Below are 21,202 nucleotides of genomic sequence, written 5' to 3'. Positions count from 1 at the left end.
GTCCATGGAATTCCTGCTCTCCTTCCTCCTCCTGTCCATGGAATTCCTGCTCTCCTCCTTCTTCTGTCCATGGAATTCCTGTCCTCCTTGCTTCCTCCTGTCCATGGAATTCCTGCTCTCCTTCCTCCTCCTCCAGAGTCCATGGAATTCCTGCCCTCCTTCCCTCTCCTGCCCTCCATGTGGACGTGCAGCCCCCACGGAATTCCCTGGGAGGGAATTTTTGCTCTCCAGGGGATGAATTCACTGCATTTCCCCCCAAGGGCTGAATTTACCAACCCCACTTCCCAGGAAGCTACGAGATCTCATCCCAGGATTGGGGAATAGAAATCACATTTTACAGCCTCTCTCTACAACTATAATTTCAAAATTATTATTTAAATGTGTTCTTTTGGGGAAAAATGGTAACTTTAGGGAAAAAGGAACAGAAGAGCACAGGATTCCCAGGGGGACTCCACCCCTGCAGGGAAACTGAGGCACTGACCTGCTTGAGGGCCTTCTTGCTGTGCTTCTGGGAGGAGGAGAGGCCCTTGGCCGGGATGGACGGGGAGGGGCAGCCGGGCTGCGGGGAGCCCGCGGGGGGCAGGCGCGACGGCACTGCGGGACACGGAAATAGAAATAGAAATAGAAATAGAAATAATACTTAGAAATAGAAATATACCTATAAATATATAAATATAAATATAAATATAAATTATATAAAATATACCTATAAATATACCTATAACTATAACTATAACTATAAATATAACTATAACTATAAATACAAATAGAAATTATATTTAGAAATATAAATATACCTATAAATATAAATATAATTACAAATATAAATATATAAATCTAAATCTAAATATAAATATAAATTATATAAAAATATACCTATAAATATACCTATAACTATAACTATAAATATAAATACAAATACAAATTACTAAAATCACAAAATAATTATAAAATAATAACTATAAATATTTTACAAATAACAATATATAAATATAATATATTAGAAGTATATCTAAAAAAATAAAAAAAAAAAAAAAAAAAACCTAATACCTAAATATAACTATAACTATAATATAACTATAACTATAAATACAAATACAAATTATATTTAGAAATATAAATATACCTATAAATATAAATATAATTACAAATATAAATATAAATATAAATATACTTAGAAATAGAAATATACCTATAAATATAAATATATACCTATAAATCTAAATCCAAATCTAAATCTAAATCTAAATATAAATATAAATATAAATTATATAAAAAATACCTATAAATATACCTATAAATATAACTATAACTATAACTATAAATACAAATACAAATATAAATTATACTTAGAAATATAAATATACCTATAAATAAAAATATATACATATAAATATAATTACAAATATAAGCACAAATATAAACATAAATATAAACACAAACACAAACATAAATATAAATGTAACTATAAATATAAATATAGATATAGATATAAATATAAGCAGGAGCTCAACCTCCAGCTTGCATTTCCCAAATATAAAAGAATAAATATATACTAAAAAAACTAAAACTAAAACTAAGTACAAATATAACATAAAAATATAATATAAAAATAACATACCTATAACTATAAATATAACTATAAATATAAATATACGATACCAAATATGAATAACATATAAATTGTAAATAAAAATAAACATATGAAATTAAATGTAAACATAAATTTGTAAACATAGTTATTAATATAATTATAAATGTAAATATAATTATAACACTATAAATGTAACTTTATAAATGTGTGTATGTATATATATGTATAAATATAAATGTATATATAGATATAAACCCTATAAGTATAAATATAAAAATAGACAGAAATATAGGTGGTAAATGTAAATAAAATATAACTTGTAAATAAATATAATTATAAATATAAAAATGAAAATATAGCTGTAAATATAAATATATACATGTAAATTTATAAGTATAAATATCAAATATAAATGTATAAATATATAGACATAAATGTAAATAGTAATTGTAAATAAAATATAAATTATTAATATATAAGTATAAATAGATATAACGTAAACATAGCTATAATTATAAATAGTCAATGTAAACATGACACTATGAATACAACACTATAAATATAAATACAAATAAATATAAATATATATGAATATACCTAGAGGCATAAACATAAATATAAATTAACTGCAAGATGCAAATGGAGCAGAACTGATCACAGTGACAGACCCCGCGCCCGCTCGTGCATTTTGGGGCATTTTGGGGCCATTTTGGTTCATCTTGGGTTCATTTTGGGGCCATTTTGGTTCATCCTGGGTTCATTTTGGGGCCATTTTGGTTCATCTTGGGTTCATTTTGGGGCCATTTTGGTTCATCTTGGGTGCATTTTGGGACCATTTTGGTTCATCTTGGGTTCATTTTGGGGCCATTTTGGTTCATCTTGGGTTCATTTTGGGGCCATTTTGGTTCATCTTGGGTTCATTTTGGGACCATTTTGGTTCATCTTGGGTTCATTTTGGGACCATTTTGGTTCATCTTGGGTTCATTTTGGGACCATTTTGGTTCATCCTGGGTGCAGCCCTGGCTGGGCTCTTGTGCTGCCCAGGGTGGATCCATGCAGGAGATGCTTTGAATCAATCCCTGCTTTATTCTTTAGCTCTGTGCAGCCTCTGCTCCAGCTCAGCCTTCCCAAGGCATCAAATCCCCTGGGAAGCAGCACAAAGCCAGCAGGAGCGGTTTTTGGAGGCTCTCCCTGGTTCAGCCAACACCAAATGAACCCAGAGAGGAGAGAAACCCCAGTGGTGGCACAGAGGTGCCCTGGGCCTGGGCCAGCCTTGGCCACCACGTTCTGGGGACACTCAGGTGTGGAGCCCAGCAGGAATCCCAGCACACACCAGGCACTCAGATGTTTCTGGGAGTCAGGGAGCTGCTGTGGGCCGTGCTCTGAGAGGGGAGGATCAACCACTGACTGATCCTTTAGTCATGAACTGATTCTCTAACTATTGGCTGCTTCTTTAACTGTTAACTCATTCTTTAACCACTGACTGATTCTTTAACCATTAACTCATTCTTTAACCACTGACTGATTCTTAACCATTGAATAATTCACTGGGCATTGACTCACTCTCCCCTGGCAGGGTGGGCAGGCCCTGGCACAGGGTGCCCACCCTGGGTCCCTGGCAGTGCCCAGGGCCAGGCTGGACACTGGCACACCCTGGCACAGTGGCAGTGTCCCTGCCATGGCAGGGGTGGCACTGGGGGGGCTCTGAGCTCCCTTCCCACCCATCCCAGTTGGGATCCTGGCATCCCAAGGTGCTGCTGCCTGCGATGGCTCCGGGCTGGGCTTCTCATTCTCAGCACCCAAATCCTGTGGGGTGCAGATCTGGGGGGTTCAAGGGAAAAACTGAGCTCTGGGGAGATCCTGGAGCCCCTGGCAGGGCCTGAAGGGGCTCCAGGAGAGCTGCAGAGGGACTGGGGACAAGGCCTGGAGGGACAGGAGCCAGGGAATGGCTCCCACTGCCAGAGGGCAGGGCTGGGTGGGATCTTGGGATTTGGGAATTGTTCCCTGGCAGGGTGGGCAGGCCCTGGCACAGGGTGCCCACCCTGGATCCCTGGCAGCACCCAAGGCCAGGCTGGACACTGGGGTTGGAGCACCCTGGGACAGTTTGAGGTGTCCCTGCCATGGCAGGGGTGGCACTGGGTGGGCTCTGAGCTCCCAACCCATGCCACGACTCTCTGAACCGCTGTGCTGGAACCCAGAGGGCACAGGGAGTGTGCCCAGCTTGTCAGTGAGGGCACAGATGTGTGGAGCATTAATCCCTGTCCTTCACTTTGAAGGGTTTCATTTGCCACAAATGATGGAAACACAAGGAAATCTGACTGGAAGGAAATTCTTGCCAAGGAGCCCGGCTGAAATCTTCAGCTCTTCAGGAGAGCTCCTCAGAGCTCTGAGGAATTCTGAGCAGGAACCACAGGGAATGACATCACTGCAAACATGGAATGGAAGAGAGCCAAAGGAAGAGTTTCAAATAAAACTGGGTTATTATTGCTCAGAATCCTTCAGAGGGGAAGGATGGGCTGGGAGGGTCACTGCAGGCGAGGGACAAAGCTGCTCTGAGCGGCCAGGGCAGGAGAAATGCCAGAAATCCCAGAGTCCCTGAGGCTGGAAAATCCCTCCAGCCCATCCAGTGCCAGCTGTGCCCAATGCCCACCTTGTCCCCAGCCCAGGGCACTCAGTGCCACATCCAGGTGACACCTGCAGGGATGGGCACTGCAAACCTCCCTGGGCAGCCCCTGCCAAGGCCTGAGCACCCTTTCCATGCAGAAATTCCTCCTGGTGTCCACCCTGAGCCTGCCCTGGCCCAGCCTGAGGCCATTTCCCCTTGTCCAGGGCAGCTGCTGCAGTGCAGAGAGCTGGGGGCTCCACCTGGTGAAAATCACCCCAGAATATCACTGAGTGCCTGAGGGAGGTCATTCACAGAGCTCTGAACTGCAAAAAGCTCCAGGCAGAGATTGCTGGAACTTCACAGAATCCCAGGATCATTCAGGCTGGAAAATCCCTCCCTGCCCATCCAGTCCCAGCTGTGCCCGATGCCCACCTTGTCCCCAGCCCAGAGCACTGAGTGCCACATCCAGGTGACACCTGCAGGGATGGGCACTGCAAACCTCCCTGGGCAGGCCTGAGCACCCTTTCCATGCAGAAATTCCTCCTGGTGTCCACCCTGAGCCTGCCCTGGCCCAGCCTGAGGCCATTTCCCCTTGGCCTGTCCCTGTTCCCTGGTGCTGCAGAGGAAAACTCCCCCCTTGTGCAGGATCCCTGCTCCAGCAGCAGCACAGCTGGCACTGCAGGAGGGCTGAGCCCCCATGGGATGGGGCTGTGCCACCCCCTGACACACAGGTGTCATGTGGAGGAGCTTTTACAGCAACTTTTGTGAGAGAAGTTTGGTAAGAGGATCCATATTTACCCCTGAAAGAATTCTCTACCAAGGTCACTGACGTAGAAACCAAGAAAGGAAGAAGGATAAATAAGAGAAACCTGCAATTCTCTGCTCCAATGAGCACTCTGTTTGTTTCTTGAGACCAAGGAGTAAAGTATAAACTCAGGAGTTTTGTAAGAATGTTTAAAAAGCATGCATGCTGTAATAAAAACAGTTTGAAGCCTTCTGCAAATGGAGTGTGCTGCTTTGTGCTGTCCCCATCTCAACTAGGACAGTGTCAGGGAGTGTTCTGACTCCGGCAGTGCTGTTCTGTATCACTGCATTTTTCATTTTATTTTTATTTTCTTCCCTCATAAAGAACTCTTATTCCTACTCCCACATCTTTGCCTGAGAGCAAGATTAAGCAATTATAATAATCAGGTAAATTATAAGCAAATTATAATAATTTAATATTTATAATTTTATTATAATTTATAAGAATTATAAATATTATAATTATAATAATTATATAATTAATAAATTATAAGTATTATATATTAATATATAAGTATTATATAATTAATAAAATTATAAGTATGTTTATACATTTTATAATAAAATATAATGATTTATGATATTATATTTTACTATAATAATTTATTGACCATATCTCAATAATATAATTAATCATTATTGATAATATTTTAATAATAATATTGTTATGAATTATAATAATTATAAGCAAATTATAGGCAAATTATAAGCAAATTATAAGCAAGTTATAGTAATTTGGAGGGAAGGGATTCACATTTTCCATTTCAGAGGAGGCTCCTGCCTTCCTCAGCAGACACCTGGCTTTTCAAACACGCCTCAGGTACCTGTGCCCTGCCCTGCCCACCTGCAGCAGCAGCAGCAGCAGCAGCAGCAGAGCGGCCCAGCTGAGCTGGGATCACTGTGAGGCCAGAGAATGCTCTGCTCCCCCCAGAGCCCAGGTTCAACCTCCTCTGCCCAGGCAGGAACTCACCTTTCCTTTTCCACCTGCTCTTCCTCCTGTCCTTGGCGGCGCAGCCGTCGCTGCTGGAGCTGCTGTGCTCCGAGCTCTGCGAGTCTGAGTGGCCATCGCTGCTCTCCTCCGAGCCCTCTGACAGCTCCTTCAGCCCATCTGGGATGTCCTTCTGCCAGGGGACACGACAGAGCCACAGCAGGGTCACCCCAGGGACAGGGACAGCGGAAAAGCCCCAAAACCAGAGGGGTTTGTTCACCAAATTCACCCTTTTAATGCCCCACAGCTGCTGAGTGCTGGCCCCGAAGCTTTCTGTGGGTTCTGTAAACACTGAATGCAGGGGACACCTCCTGAACTCTGTCCCCACGCCCTGAACTCTGTCACCTCCCAAACTGCCCCTCCCCAGATTCCCCATCCCTGAGCACCAACTCCAGGACAAGGCAGGGAGGGCTGGGAATAAATGGATCCCAGCGCCAGAGGGCAGGGATGGATGGGATCTTGGGAATTGGGAATTGTTCCCTGGCAGGGATGGATGGGATACTGGGAATTGGGAATTGTGCCCTGGCAGGGATGGATGGGATCTTGGGAATTGGGAATTCTTCCCTGGCAGGGCTGGATGGGATTTTGGGAATTGGGAATTGTGCCCTGGCAGGGTGGGCAGCCCTGGCACAGGGTGCCCACCCTGGGTCCCTGGCAGTGCCCAGGGCCAGGCTGGACACTGGCACACCCTGGCACAGTGGCAGTGTCCCTGCCATGGCAGGGGTGGCACTGGATGGGCTCCAGAGAAAAATCCACCCCAAATCAAGAACGGTGTGAGCTGCAGCTTCCTTCTAGTATTTAAAATACAGCTTATTTTTAAAGATGATTCCCCATTTTTCCCTCTCTGACTGACACTGAGGACAAGGTGATTTCCCATCCCTAGACACAAGCTGAGGGCAGTGACGTTTCCCTCTCAGGGCTGGAGTTTCATTGCTTCATTAACATTTTAATTACTCCTGCACGGCTGGGACAGGAAATCCCATCAGCAAAATGCACAGTGGGAGCAGAGCTGCACATTCACAGCTGAGGATGGGGGGTTGTTCCTGCTGCCAGGGAACAGGGACAGGGACGGGGACAGGGACAGGGACGGGGACGGGGACAGGGACAGGGACGGGGACAGGGACAGGGACAGGGACAGGGACAGGGACAGGGACAGGGACAGGGACAGGGACGGGGACGGGGACAGGGCTGGGACAGGGACAGGGACAGGGACAGGGACAGGACAGGGACAGGGACGGGGACAGGGACAGGGACCGGGACAGGGACGGGGACGGGGACAGGGACAGGGACAGGGACGGGGACGGGGACAGGGCTGGGACAGGGACAGGGACGGGGACAGGGACAGGGACAGGGACAGGGACGGGGACAGGGACAGGGACAGGGACAGGGACAGGGACAGGGACGGGGACAGGGACGGGGACAGGGACAGGGACAGGGACGGGGACGGGGACGGGGACAGGGACAGGGACAGGGACAGGGACAGGGACAGGGACAGGGACAGGGACAGGGACAGGGACAGGGACAGGGCTGGGACAGGGACAGGGACAGGGACAGGGACAGGGACAGGGACAGGGCTGGGACAGGGACAGGGACAGGGCTGGGACAGGGACAGGGACAGGGACAGGGACAGGGACAGGGACAGGGCTGGGACAGGGACAGGGACAGGGACAGGGACAGGGCTGGGACAGGGACAGGGACAGGGACAGGGACGGGGACAGGGACAGGGACAGGGACAGGGCTGGGACAGGGACAGGGACAGGGACAGGGACGGGGACAGGGACAGGGACAGGGACAGGCCCCTCTGGCATTATCCTGGAGAATCAGCAGGAATTTCCCCATGGAAAGGGGTCAGGCCTCGGCAGGGCTGCCCGGGGGGGCTGCAGTGCCCGTCCCTGCACGTGTCCGGGGAAGGGCTGGGGAAAGGGGGAGATGGGCACAGCTTGGATTCAAGCCTGCTGGATTAAGGGTATTTTTGATTTCGACATGGGGGAACTGAGAGGTGTTTTAAAAACTTTTATTTTATTTTATTTTATTCTATTTTATTTTATTTTATTCTATTTTATTTTATTTTATTCTATTTTATTTCATTTCCTTTCCTTTCATTTTATTTTATATATTTCATTTTATTTTATTTCATATATTTCACTTCATTTAATTTCAATTTATTTTATTTCATTTTCATTTAATTTACTATTTTTTAAATTTAATATTTATTTTATTTTATTTACTATTTATTTTATTTTATTTTCATTTACTATTTTATTTAATTTTTTTATTCATTTTATTTCCTACATTTAATTTAATCTAATTTTACTATTTTATCTTATTTACTATTTTAAAATTTTATTTTATTTCATATATTTCACTTCATTTAATTTCATTTCCATTTATTTAATTTAATTTACTATTTTATTTTACTTTACTATTTTATTAATTTAATTTATTTCATTTTCATTATTTTATTTCAATATACCATTTTTAATTTTTTAAAATATATTTTATTTCATTTCATTTTTTCATTTACCCCACCTCTGAACCAAAAAACCCTTAATCCCACAAATCCCACTGGCATTTGCCAGCCCTGGGGACTCTGGAATCCTGATCCAACCCCTTTTTCAAGCCATGCCCTGCCCCTGGCACTCACCCTGAGGGTGTCAGTGCCCACCCTGCCCCTGGCACTCACCCCAAGGGTGTGTAGGTGCCCATCCTCCCCCTGGCACTCACCCTGAGGGTGTCAGTGCCCACCCTGCCCCTGGCACTCACCCCAAGGGTGTGTAGGTGCCCATTTTGCCCCTGGCACTCACCCTGAGGGTGTCAGTGCCCACCCTGCCCCTGGCACTCACCCTGAGGGTGTCAGTGCCCACCCTGCCCCTGGCACTCACCCCAGAGGGTGTAGGTGCCCACCCCTGCTCCCCTGAGGGGGGACCTGGCACTCACCCCAAGGGTGTGTAGGTGCCCATCCTGCCCCTGGCACTCACCCCAAGGGTGTGTAGGTGCCCATTTTGCCCCTGGCACTCACCCTGAGGGTGTGTAGGTGCCCACCCTGCCCCTGGCACTCACCTTGAGGGTGTCAGTGCCCATCCTGCCCCTGGCACTCACCTTGAGGGTGTCAGTGCCCACCCTGCCCCTGGCACTCACCCCAAGGGTGTGTAGGTGCCCACCCTGCCCCTGGCACTCACCTTGAGGGTGTAGACGCCCATCCTGCCTGGCACCTTGTAGAAGATGCCCTCCTCCCCGCGCGAGTTGGTGTGCAGCATGGCATTCAGGCAGGCCAGGGGGGACGTCCCGCTGCAAGAGACGCCGTGGCTGTCCCCGTGGGAGCGCCGGGCACCCCACAGAGCAGAGCAGGGGGCCAGGCCTGACCCCACAGCCCGGATCTGACCCCACAGCCCAGATCTGACCCCATAGCCCAGGCCTGACCCCATAGCCCAGATCTGACCCCACAGCCCAGGCCTGACCCCACAGAGCACGGGCAGGGGGCCAGGCCTGACCCCACAGCCCAGATCTGACCCCCACAGCCCAGGCCTGACCCCACAGCCCCACAGAGCACGGGCAGGGGGCCCAGGCCTGACCCCACAGCCCGGATCTGACCCCACAGAGCACGGGCAGGGGGCCAGGCCTGACCCCACAGCCCAGATCTGACCCCACAGCCCAGATCTGACCCCACAGAGCCCGGCCCACTGACCCCCACAGCCCAGATCTAACCCCACAGCCACCCCAACCAGACCCCACATAACTGACCCCCCACAGCCCAGGCCTGACCCCACAACCCCACAGCAGCACGACCCACCCCCCCCCCCAGCCTGACCCCACAGCCCAGATCTGACCCCACAGCCCTGATCTGACCCCACAGCCCAGATCTGACCCCACAGCCCCCGACCCCACAGCCCTGACCCCACAGCCCCACAGCCCCAATCCAGCCCCACAGCCCAGATCTGACCCCACAGCCCTGATCTGACCCCACAGCCCTGATCCGACCCCACAGCCCGATCTGACCCCACAGCCCGATCTGACCCCACAGCCCCGGATCCGACCCCACAGCCCAGATCGGACCCCACAGCCCCGATCTGACCCCCAATCAGCCCCACAGCCCAGGCCCACAGCCCACCCAGCCCCACAGCCCAGACCCACAGCCCCAATCCAGCCCCACAGCCCCGATCTGACCCCACAGCCCACATCCAGCCCCGTTCCCAGGGAACACAAGCTGCAGCTGGCACAAGCAGCAGTAGGGGAAGCAGTGCATGGGTGCTGCAGTCCTGGCCAAAAGCAAACAAAAACCCCACAGGCTCTGCAAGGTTCCTGTGACAGACCCCAACGCAGCCCCAGCTCTGGGTGAGGCTCAGGGCAGCTTTGGGGTGAGCTGAGGATGGGCTCCAGAAGGATTCAAAATTCTGTTGGGGTTTTTTTCCCCAAAAAGAACCCGAGTTCTGCTGGAACTGGGGTTGTGGGGCACCCAATGGGAACCAAGGGTGCAATTCCCTCTGGGAAGGGGGAGCTCCCCAATCCCAGCCAGATCCATCTTCCCACCAGGGCTGCAGGGGTTTTGGGGTTTTGGGGTTTTTGGTTGGCTTTTAACCCATCCTGCTGCAGGCAGGAGCAAGCCCAGGCAGGCCCAGCACGGGAGCTGTGTCCCCAGGGAGGGACAGAGGGACCAAAAACTGGACAGAAAAACCCTAAACTGGACACAGAATCCCAAACTGGACACAGGGACACCAAACTGGGCACAGGGACCCCGAACTGACACAGGGACCCCAAACTGGGCACAGAACCCTAAACTGGACACAGAATCCCAAACTGGACACAGGGACACCAAACTGGGCACAGGGACCCCGAACTGGACACAGGGACCCCAAACTGGACACAGGGACCCCAAACTGGGCACAGGGACCCCAAACTGGACACAGAACCCTAAACTGGACACAGAATCCCAAACTGGACACAGGGACACCAAACTGGGCACAGGGACCCCGAACCGGACACAGGGACCACAAACTGGACACAGAATCCCCTAAACTGGACACAGAACCCAAACTGGACACAGGGACCCCAAACTGGACACAGAACCCTAAACTGGACACAGAATCCCAAACTGGGCACAGGGACCCCGAACTGGACAGAGGAATCCCAAATGAACACAGGGACCACAAACTGGATACAGAATCCCAAACTGGACACAGGGACACCAAACTGGACAGAGGAATCCCAAAATGGGACATAGAATCCCAAACTGGACACAGAACCCCAAGCTGGACAAAAGAACCTCAAACTGGACACAGGGACCTCAAACTGGACACAGGGACTCCAAACTGGACAGAGGGACCCCAAAATGAACACAGGAACCTCCAAACTGGACACAGGGACACCAAACTGGACAGAGGAATCCCAAAATGGGACATAAAACCCCAAACTGGACACAGGAACCTCCAAACTGAGACACAGGAATCCCAAACTGGACACAGAACCCCAAACTGGACACAGAACCCCAAACTGGACAAAAGAACCTCAAACTGGACACGCGGACCTCAAACTGGACACAGGGACCCAAAACTGGACACAGGGACCCAAAACTGGACACAGGGACCTCAAACTGGACACAGGAACACAAACTGGACACAGGGACCCCAAACTGGACACAGGGACCCCAAACTGGACACAGAACCCCAAACTGGACACAGGGACCCCAAACTGGACAGAGGAATCCCAAAATGAACACAGGAACCTCCAAACTGGACACAGGAACACAAACTGGACACAAGGACCCAAAACTGGACACTGGGACCCCAAACTGGACACAGGAATCCCAAACTGGACAGAGGAATCCCAAACTGGACACAAGAGCCCCAGACTGGACACAGAAGCTCCAAACTGGACACAGAACCTCCAAATTGGACACAGAACCCTAAACTGGACACAGGAACCCCAAACTGGACACAGGGATCACAAACTGGACACAGGGATCACAAACTGGACAAAGAACCCCAAAGTGGACACAGAACCCCAAACCCTGCTGGCCACACCATCCCTGATCCAGGCCAGGAGCCACTGGCCCTCCTGGCCCCCAGGGCACTCTGCTGGCTCCTGTCCAGCCTGCTGTCCACCAGGTCCCTTTGTGCCTGCCCACTGTCCAGCCCCTCCAGCCCCAGGCTGTAACACTGCAGAGGTTATTGTGCCCAAAATGCAGGGCTGGGCACCTGGATTTGACTGCCCTTCTCCTCATTTTGGATTTCATTGCCCTTTCTCCTCATTTTTTAAAACTTTATTGCCCTTTCCCCTGATTTTTTTTTTATTTTATTGCCCTTTCTCCTGATTTTACCAGGGAAGGCCATTTCCTCCACTTCCCAGGAACACAGATGAGTTTCTGCCTGCTCCAGCTCCCTCAGCACCCCCTGCTCCTCCTCCATCCCTCCCAAACCCACCTGCACAGCCACCCTGAGCTCCAGCCGTGCCAACGTGCCAGTCCTGGGGGAGGTCCCAGAATGGGACCCATCCCTCAGGAGAGGGTCCCTGGAGCTCAGCAGGACAAGGTCTGGGACTATCCCAGAGCCCCTGGAGCTCAGCAGGATCAGACCAAGGTCTGGGACTATCCCAGAGCCCCCGGAGCTCAGCAGGATCAGACCAGGGTCTGGGACTATCCCAGAGCCCCTGGAGCTCAGCAGGACCTGGCCAGGGTCTGGAGCTCAGAGAATAGACCATGTTGGGACTATCCCACAGTGAGCCCCAGGGACCAGGTTCACCAGTGCCATGGGTCATCCCATCAGGACTTGGCTTTGGGACTATAATACTCACAACCTGCCACGTTCTGTGCTGCCTTTTCCCCAGTGGGTGGGACTGAGGGTTGGTCTATTTTCACGTCTGTGTGCTTTAGGGGTGGGATGAGCTTTGTTGCACAGAGCAGGGAGACAAAACAATTCCTGCTCCAGCTGGGCACCAAGGAGAAAGGATCCAAATCTCAGCTCAAGAGCACAAACAGAAGAGAGAAAAACAAGAAGAACGGGACTTGATAACCTAAAGCTGGAATTGGACAATGAACTGCAAGATGCAAATGGAGCAGAACTGATCACAGTGACAGACCCCGTGCCTGGTTGTGCATTTTGGGGCCATTTTGGTTCATCCTGGGTTCATTTTGGGACCATTTTGGTTCATCCTGGGTTCATTTTGGGACCATTTTGGTTCATCTTGGGTTCATTTTGGGGCCATTTTGGTTCATCCTGGGTTCATTTTGGGACCATTTTGGTTCATCTTGGGTTCATTTTGGGGCCATTTTGGTTCATCTTGGGTTCATTTTGGGGCCATTTTGGTTCATCTTGGGTTCATTTTGGGGCCATTTTGGTTCATCTTGGGTTCATTTTGGGGCCATTTTGGTTCATCTTGGGTGCAGCCCTGGCTGGGCTCCTGTGCTGCCCAGGGTGGATCCGTGCAGGAGATGCTTTGAATCAATCCCTGCTTTATTCTTTAGCTCTGTGCAGCCTCTGCTCCAGCTCAGCCTTCCCAAGGCATCAAGGGAAGCTCCAGACAAAGCCACTTCCCACCTCACTGCCTGGATCCAGCTGCCACAGGCACTCAGGGGACAAATTCCCACTTTTTCCTTTGGAGCATCCCCTGTTGCCCCTCTCGTGTGAGCCAGGAGCTCTTTGCTGCAGCCACCCCCAGTGCCAGGGCTGGACACGGGCAGGGTTAGGGAAGCAGCTCCTGTGCCAGGTCACATTCCCCACCATGCAGCACCCCCAAAGCAGCACAAAGCCCACATGCAAAGCCAGCCCCACCCAGGCAGCAGGGACAGGGACAGGGACAGGGACAGCAAGGAGCTGCCAAGCCCCGGGGTTCCCAGCTGGAAGCACAGCGTTACTCCGGGGTTACACGGGGTTACTCCCAGGAGCAGGGCAGGAGCAGGCTCTGGGTTAGGGAATGGCAGGGGGGGGTGTTAGGAGAGGAGCTGGACACGAGCAGAGCTGGGTCTGGTCTTACCTTCTGCAGGTGGAGTGCAGCCCAAAAAAAGGAGAGAAACACCCCTTTAACAACTTCAGCAAAACAATGGAGTCGTCAATGCACACACACGCCCTGCCTCCCCCCTTCCAGCAGAACCACACCCCAGGGCTTGGGATCCCAGGGCTTGGGATCCCAGGGTTTGGGATCCCAAGCAAAAATCCGGTGCCTCCCCCCTTCCACCAGAACCACATCCCAGGGTTTGGGATCTCAGGGAGGCAGGATACACCTGCCAGGTGCTTCCCTTTCCACCAGAACCATGCCCCAGGGTTTGGGATCCCAGGGTTTGAGATCCCAGGAGAGGCAGGATACACCTGCCAGGTGCTTCCCTTTCCACCAGAACCACATCCCAGGGTTTGGAATCCCAGGGGTTTGGGATCCCAGGAGAGGCAGGATACACCTGCCAGGTGCCTCCCCACCAGAACCACATCCCAGGGTTTGGGATCTCAGGGTTTGGGATCTCGGTTTGGCAAAGAGAAAAGGATACACCTGCCAGGTGCTTCCCTTCCACCACAACACCCCCAGGGTTTGGGATCCCAGGGGGAGCAGGATACACCTGCCAGGTGCCTCCTTGCACATCCCAGGGTTTGGGATCCCAGGAGAGGCAGGATACACCTGCCAGGTGCCTCCCCCCTTCCACCACAACCACATCCCAGGGGTTTGGGATCCCAGGAGAGGCAGGATACACCTGCCAGGTGCTTCCCTTTCCACCACAACCACGCCCCAGGGTTTGGGATCCCAGGGGGAGCAGGATACACCTGCCAGGTGCCTCCTTGCACATCCCAGGGTTTGGGATCTCAGGAGAGGCAGGATAGCAGGACACACCTGCCAGGTGCCTCCAGAACAGCTCCAGTGTGGAACATCCACCGCCACCTTCCCCTGGGAATGAACTCCATGGAAGCCAGCTGGGCCCTGGGGATGTGCCCCTTCATGTGGGAACACCATGGAGCAGGAACTTACTCACTCCTTGCCCCCCTCTGCCCTGCTCCCAGCTCAGCTCTGCACCCCAAACTCCCATTTTAATGCAGCAGGAGCTTCCTTAGCCCAGGGGTGACCCATGGGCTCCCCAGGAATGGAAACCAGTGCACATCTGGAGTGTTGTCCACACCCCAGGGCACCTCAGTGCCTCACTCTGTACCAGCAGCACCCCAAGGGGGATCTCTGCCTGCACACCAGGATTTGGGGGTTCCTGGAGCTGCTGGGTGCCCCTAGGATACCTGAGTGTCTCACTCCGCACCATCAGCACCCCGAGGGGGATCTTGGCTGGCACACAAGGATTTTGGGGCTCATGGAGAAGGTGGGTGACCCCAGGACACCTCAGTGCCTCACTCTGCACCAGCAGCACCCCAAGGGGCATCCTGGCTGACACAACAGGATTTTGGGGGTTCCTGGAGCTGCTGGGTGCCCCCAGGGCACCCCAGTATCTCACTCAGCACCTACCCTGGGACAGCAGCACCCCAAGGGGGATCTCTGTCTGCACACCAGGATTTTGGGGATTCCTGAGGCTGCTGAGTGCCCCTAGGATACCTGAGTGTCTCACTCTGCACCAGCAGCATCCCAAGAGGGATCTCTGCCTGCACACCAGGATTTTGGGGCTCCTGGAGAAGCTGGGTAACCCCAGGACACCTCAGTGCCTCACTCTGCACCAGCAGCACCCCGAGGGGGATCTCTGCCTGCACACCAGGATTTTGGGGGTTCCTGAGGTTGCTGAGTGCCCCTAGGATACCTGAGTGTCTCACTCTGCACCAGCAGCTCCCCAAGGGGGATCTCTGCTGGCACACCAGGATTTTGGGGTTCCTGGAGTTCCCCCAGAACTCCTCAGTGCCTCACTCTGCACCAGCAGCTCCCCAAGGGGGATCTCTGCTGGCACACCAGGATTTGGGGGTTCCTGGAGTGACCCCAGAACTCCTCAGTGCCTCACTCTGCACCAGCAGCACCCTGAGGGGGATCTCTGCCGGCACACCAGGATTTTGGGGGTTCCTGGAGCTGCTGGGTGCCCCTAGGATACCTGAGTGCCTCCCTCTGCACCAGCAGCACCCTGAGGGGGACCTTAGTTGGCACACCAGGATTTTGGGGTTCCTGGAGAGCCCCCAGAGCACCTCAGTGCCTCCCTCTGCACCAGCAGCACCCCGAGGGGGACCTTAGTTGGCACACCAGGATTTTGGGGTTCCTGGAGAGCCCCCAGAGCAGGAATGGGTGCAGGATCACAGGGAGATGCAGTTCAGGAGCCACACCTGGAGCACTGAGAGCCCAGGAGAAAGCTGGGGATGGGGATCAGTGTGGAGGACACCACAAAGCTCTCAGAACACGCTGAACTGGACTAATTAAGAGCTCTAATTAAAGATCTATCACCAGGAGCTCCTCTGAGCTGCAGGAACACCAGAGACTGGGACATGAGGAGTCCTGGCTGGGAGGAAAACCCCTCTGCAGCCTTTCCAGCTGTGGGCTCCAGGTGCTGTGCACATGGTCCTGCTCATCCCCAGGGAATGGGAACCAGCAGCTCCTGATGCCAGGGCAGGATCAAAATAGACACTCCTCCCTCTGAGGCTTTTGGGGGCTGGAGTTAAAATTTAAGTGGTTTTGGGATCCTCTCTGTATTTGTGCTACAGAACCACCAGCTTGTACTGAAGAGAAAACCCAAAGTGAGGGATTTTTTGGGGCCTCAGCTCTGGTGCTTTCCAGGAGGGAGAGCCAAGCTCTGAGGTTCCTCACCTACACAGGGTTCCAGCCCACACTTCTCCTTGTAAGAGTGAAAAATTCTCTGCAATTTTATCTTGGGGAAACACCAAAAACTGCTACAACCAGCCTGGGCTGGGGGGAGAGAAGGGGAATATTCTGTCAGTTATGGATTTCACGCCTTTGGAAGAGGGAAATGCACAGGATGGGTTTCCCCTACACACAATAATTGTATTTAATCCTCCCTGCCAGTGCTAACAACCCAACCTTTCTGTGGCAATGCTCTTGTTGAATTATTACATTTCAAACCAACATTCTGCCCTGCATTTATTAATTATGGATTCTACCAACTCGGACACTGAGTGGCTCAGAAATCATCCTTGGTCCCCAGTCCCTCTGCAGCTCTGCTGGAGCCCCTTCAGGCTCTGAGCTCTCCCTGGATCCTTCTCCTCTGCAGGTGAGCAAACCCAGCTCTCCCAGCAGCTCCAGGTGCTCCAGAAAAAGCCAAATTCCACTGGGAGCTGCAGGGACTCCCTGGAGCCCTCCCTGCTGCAGCCCCAAGCCCAAGGAACTCAGAGATACCGAAGCATCGCACAAGGAAAATGCTCCCCAAAAATTCCCCCTCTCCCCAGGCTGTGCCAGAAGCACAGAAGCCCAGCTGTGAGCAGGAAATCCTGCCCAGCAAAACCCCAAGAGGGTTTTCATGGACATTCCACCAAAGCCGCGTTCCAAAAACCTCACTCAGGGGGATCTGAGGGAAGCCAGGCTGGTGATTCCTCAGGGAGGAATGTCTGGGTGTCCCTGCCCCATCCACACACCCAACATGAGCAATACCCAACCCCTGGGACAGGATCTCAGCTTGTGCCACTGCAGGATTTGCAGAAAATGTTTAAAACTTGATGGAAGGTTTATACAGTGTGCATTTGTATATAGATTTTGAGATAAGAAATGCTGATGTAGAAATGTTATGGAATAGGATAGGTATTGGATAGGATAGAGATATGAGAGAGAAATGGAAATAAAAATAAGTTATAAAGGATGGTTTTGTAAAAAGAAATTATTAGAGTGTATTGTAATTAAATAGTTGACTTCTGATTGTGATGGTGTGAATTAGAACATTTGTGTTGTCTCACCCTTCACAGGAGACTAAAAATAAAATAAAAGTTTTTAAAACACCTCTCAGCTACCCCATCTTTGAGTCAGAAAAAAACTTAATGAGACATCCCAGGAGCCAGGGAATGATCCCACTGCCAGATGGGAATTGGGAATTAGGAATTGTGGAATTAGGAATTGTGGAATTAGGAATTGTGCCCTGTCCCACCCCAGACACCCAACATGAGCAACACCCAACCCCTGGGACAGGATCTCAGCTTGTGCCACTGCAGGATTTGCAGAAAACGTTTAAAACTTGATGGAAGGTTTATACAGTGTGCATTTGTATATAGATTTTGAGATAAGAAATGCTGATGTAGAAATGTTATGGAATAGGATAGGTATTGGATAGGATAGAGATATGAGAGAGAAATGGAAATAGAAATAAGTTATAAAGGATGGTTTTGTAAAAAAGAAATTATTAGAGTGCAGTGTAATTAGGAAATTGTTTGACTTCTGACTGATGATGGTGTGAATTTAACATTTGTGTTGTCTCACCCTTCACAGGAGACCAAAAATAAAATAAAAGTTTTTCAAATACCTCTCAATTGCCCCACCTCTGAGTCAGCAAAAAACTTAGTTAGGCATCCCAGGAGCCAGGGAATGATCCCACTGCCAGATGGGAATTGGGAATTAGGAATTGTGCCCTGGTAGAGACCAGGTCATTTTACAGCTCTCTGAAAACCATTAGAAATTGGTTTAAGATTTTTTAAAATTTCATTTTAATTTTTTATTTAAAGATTGAATCAGTGGCAAGGCCAGCTGGGCTCCCCATGCCCTGTGGCTCCTCCCCAGCTCTGGGAAGGCCACTTGGCCCTTCCAAAGCTGTTCTGAGCTTGCTGTACCTGGGATTTCCAAAAGCTGCTTTGTGCCAAGCCCATCCTGTCACGGGCTGTGCCTGAGCAGGAGCCCAGCCCAGCACAAATCCTGGCCCTGACTGCAATTGAATTGCAATTGAATGGCTTCAAATGTGACAATCCTTCAATAAAATATATCTAAATAGATATATAAATAGATATTTTATATTTCAAATAAATAGTATAGTTTATATTTATTTCTATAAATAAGCATATTTATATTTATGTATATAAACTAGATACATAAATAGATATTTTGTATTTCAAATATATTGTATAAATATAATTTATATTTATTTCTATAGATAAGTATTTATATTTGTATTTATCATTTAGATATATACAAATATTTTTATATTTCAAATATATATTATAAACATATTTATATCCCTTTATATAAATAAGTATATATATAAATATAATTTGTATTTCTATAAATAATTTATAGTTATATAATGTTATATGAGTTTTTATATATTAAATTTATATAATATATATTTATACATTGAAAATACAATTATATATTTATAAATTCTATATTTTATACTGTTTCTATTATTTACATTTCTATAATTATAAATTTATTGAAATGTGTATTTATATAATAAATATCTTAGAATATATACTTCTATATTATATATGTATTTATTTATTTATTATTTATTTATTATTTATTATGTTTTTTTTATTTGTTTTATTATTATTTATATATTATATATTATTATATTATATATATTATATATTTTATATAATTTTTCTATATTATTTAATATATTATATCAAAGTAATATTGAAAAGCAAAGGTCCCTGCCCAGCACCCCAGTGTGGCCAAGGGGAAGAGCTGAAATTGGAGTTTCCCACCTGGCAGCTCCTTCAGAGAGGAAAACGACTCCAGAGCTGAGCCCAGCCCCAGCTCAGCCCTAAAGGAGGAGCTGAAGGATGAAAGGCACAGCTGCATTTCTGTGCTGCTTTTTTTGGCTGTTTGAACAAAATCTGCCCTGAGCAGGCACAGACTGCATCTCCTGGGTCCCACCTGGGCTCCTGCCGGGGGTTCTGCCCCAAACCCACGGGATTTTAGTAAAAAAATGTTCATCTGGGTCAGTGCTGGGTGTTGGCTGCCCTTGGGCTCTGCCACCAGGCTGACCATGAGCTCCAGTCTGACCAGTGAGCTCCAGTCTGACCAGTGAGCTCCAGTCTGACCAGTCCAGTCTGACCAGTGAGCTGACCATGAGCTCCAGTCTGACCATGAGCTCCAGTCTGACCAGTGAGCTCCAGTCTGACCATGAGCTCCAGGCTGACCAGTGAGCTCCAGTCTGACCAGTGAGCTCCAGTCTGACCATGAGCTCCAGTCTGACCAGTCCAGCTCCAGTCTGACCAGTGAGCTCCAGTCTGACCATGAGCTCCAGTCTGACCATGAGCTCCAGTCTGACCAGTGAGCTCCAGTCTGACCATGAGCTCCAGTCTGACCAGTGAGCTCCAGGCTGACCAGTGAGCTCCAGTCTGACCAGTCCAGCTCCAGTCTGACCAGTGAGCTCCAGGCTGACCAGTCCAGCTCCAGTCTGACCAGTGAGCTCCAGGCTGACCAGTCCATCTCCAGTCTGACCAGTGAGCTCCAGGCTGACCAGTGAGCTCCAGTCTGACCAGTCCAGCTCCAGTCTGACCATGAGCTCCAGTCTGACCAGTCCAGCTCCAGTCTGACCATGAGCTCCAGTCTGACCAGTGAGCTCCAGGCTGACCAGTCCATCTCCAGTCTGACCAGTGAGCTCCAGTCTGACCAGTGAGCTCCAGTCTGACCAGTCCAGCTCCAGTCTGACCAGTGAGCTCCAGGCTGACCAGTCCAGCTCCAGTCTGACCAGTGAGCTCCAGTCTGACCAGTCCAACTCCAGTCTGACCAGTGAGCTCCAGTCTGACCAGTCCAACTCCAGTCTGACCAGTCCAGCTCCAGTCTGACCAGTGAGCTCCAGTCTGACCAGTGAGCTCCAGTCTGACCAGTCCAGCTCCAGTCTGACCAGTGAGCTCCAGGCTGACCAGTCGAACTCCAGTCTGACCAGTCCAGCTCCAGGCTGACCAGTGAGCTCCAGTCTGACCAGTGAGCTCCAGGCTGACCAGTCCAGCTCCAGGCTGACCAGTGAGCTCCAGGCTGACCAGTCCAGCTCCAGTCTGACCAGTGAGCTCCAGTCTGACCAGTGAGCTCCAGTCTGACCAGTGAGCTCCAGGCTGACCAGTGAGCTCCAGGCTGACCAGTCCAGCTCCAGTCTGACCAGTGAGCTCCAGTCTGACCATGAGCTCCAGTCTGACCAGTGAGCTCCAGTCTGACCAGTCCAGCTCCAGTCTGACCAGTCCAGCTCCAGTCTGACCAGTGAGCTCCAGTCTGACCAGTGAGCTTCAGTCTGACCAGTGAGCTCCAGTCTGACCAGTCCAGCTCCAGTCTGACCAGTCCATCTCCAGTCTGACCAGTGAGCTCCAGTCTGACCATGAGCTCCAGTCTGACCAGTCCAGCTCCAGTCTGACCATGAGCTCCAGGCTGACCAGTGAGCTCCAGG

At 49.8% G+C, this 21,202-nt stretch overlaps 1 protein-coding gene across 2 annotated transcripts in view; it reads right to left on the bottom strand.

Moving 5' to 3' along the window:
* The window catches only part of ASXL2 (ASXL transcriptional regulator 2), a 69,946-nt gene that overhangs the window by 21,171 nt on the left and 27,573 nt on the right, over positions 1-21,202 (bottom strand). Inside the window, exons 3-6 of one of the 2 annotated variants that reach the window (XM_030945242.1) lie at positions 13,957-13,959; positions 9,171-9,279; positions 5,974-6,124; positions 482-594 (exon numbers count right to left, since the gene is read on the bottom strand). In XM_030945242.1, coding sequence (XP_030801102.1) covers positions 482-594; positions 5,974-6,124; positions 9,171-9,279; positions 13,957-13,959 — 376 coding nt within the window. The remainder of the gene's footprint in view (positions 1-481; positions 595-5,973; positions 6,125-9,170; positions 9,280-13,956; positions 13,960-21,202) is intronic. The other variant, XM_030945243.1, reaches the window with a different exon arrangement.

This window comes from Camarhynchus parvulus, chromosome 3, assembly GCF_901933205.1.
Source record: "Camarhynchus parvulus chromosome 3, STF_HiC, whole genome shotgun sequence".
Lineage (NCBI taxonomy): Eukaryota > Metazoa > Chordata > Aves > Passeriformes > Thraupidae > Camarhynchus > Camarhynchus parvulus.
This window is presented reverse-complemented; position numbering and strand designations above follow the sequence as displayed.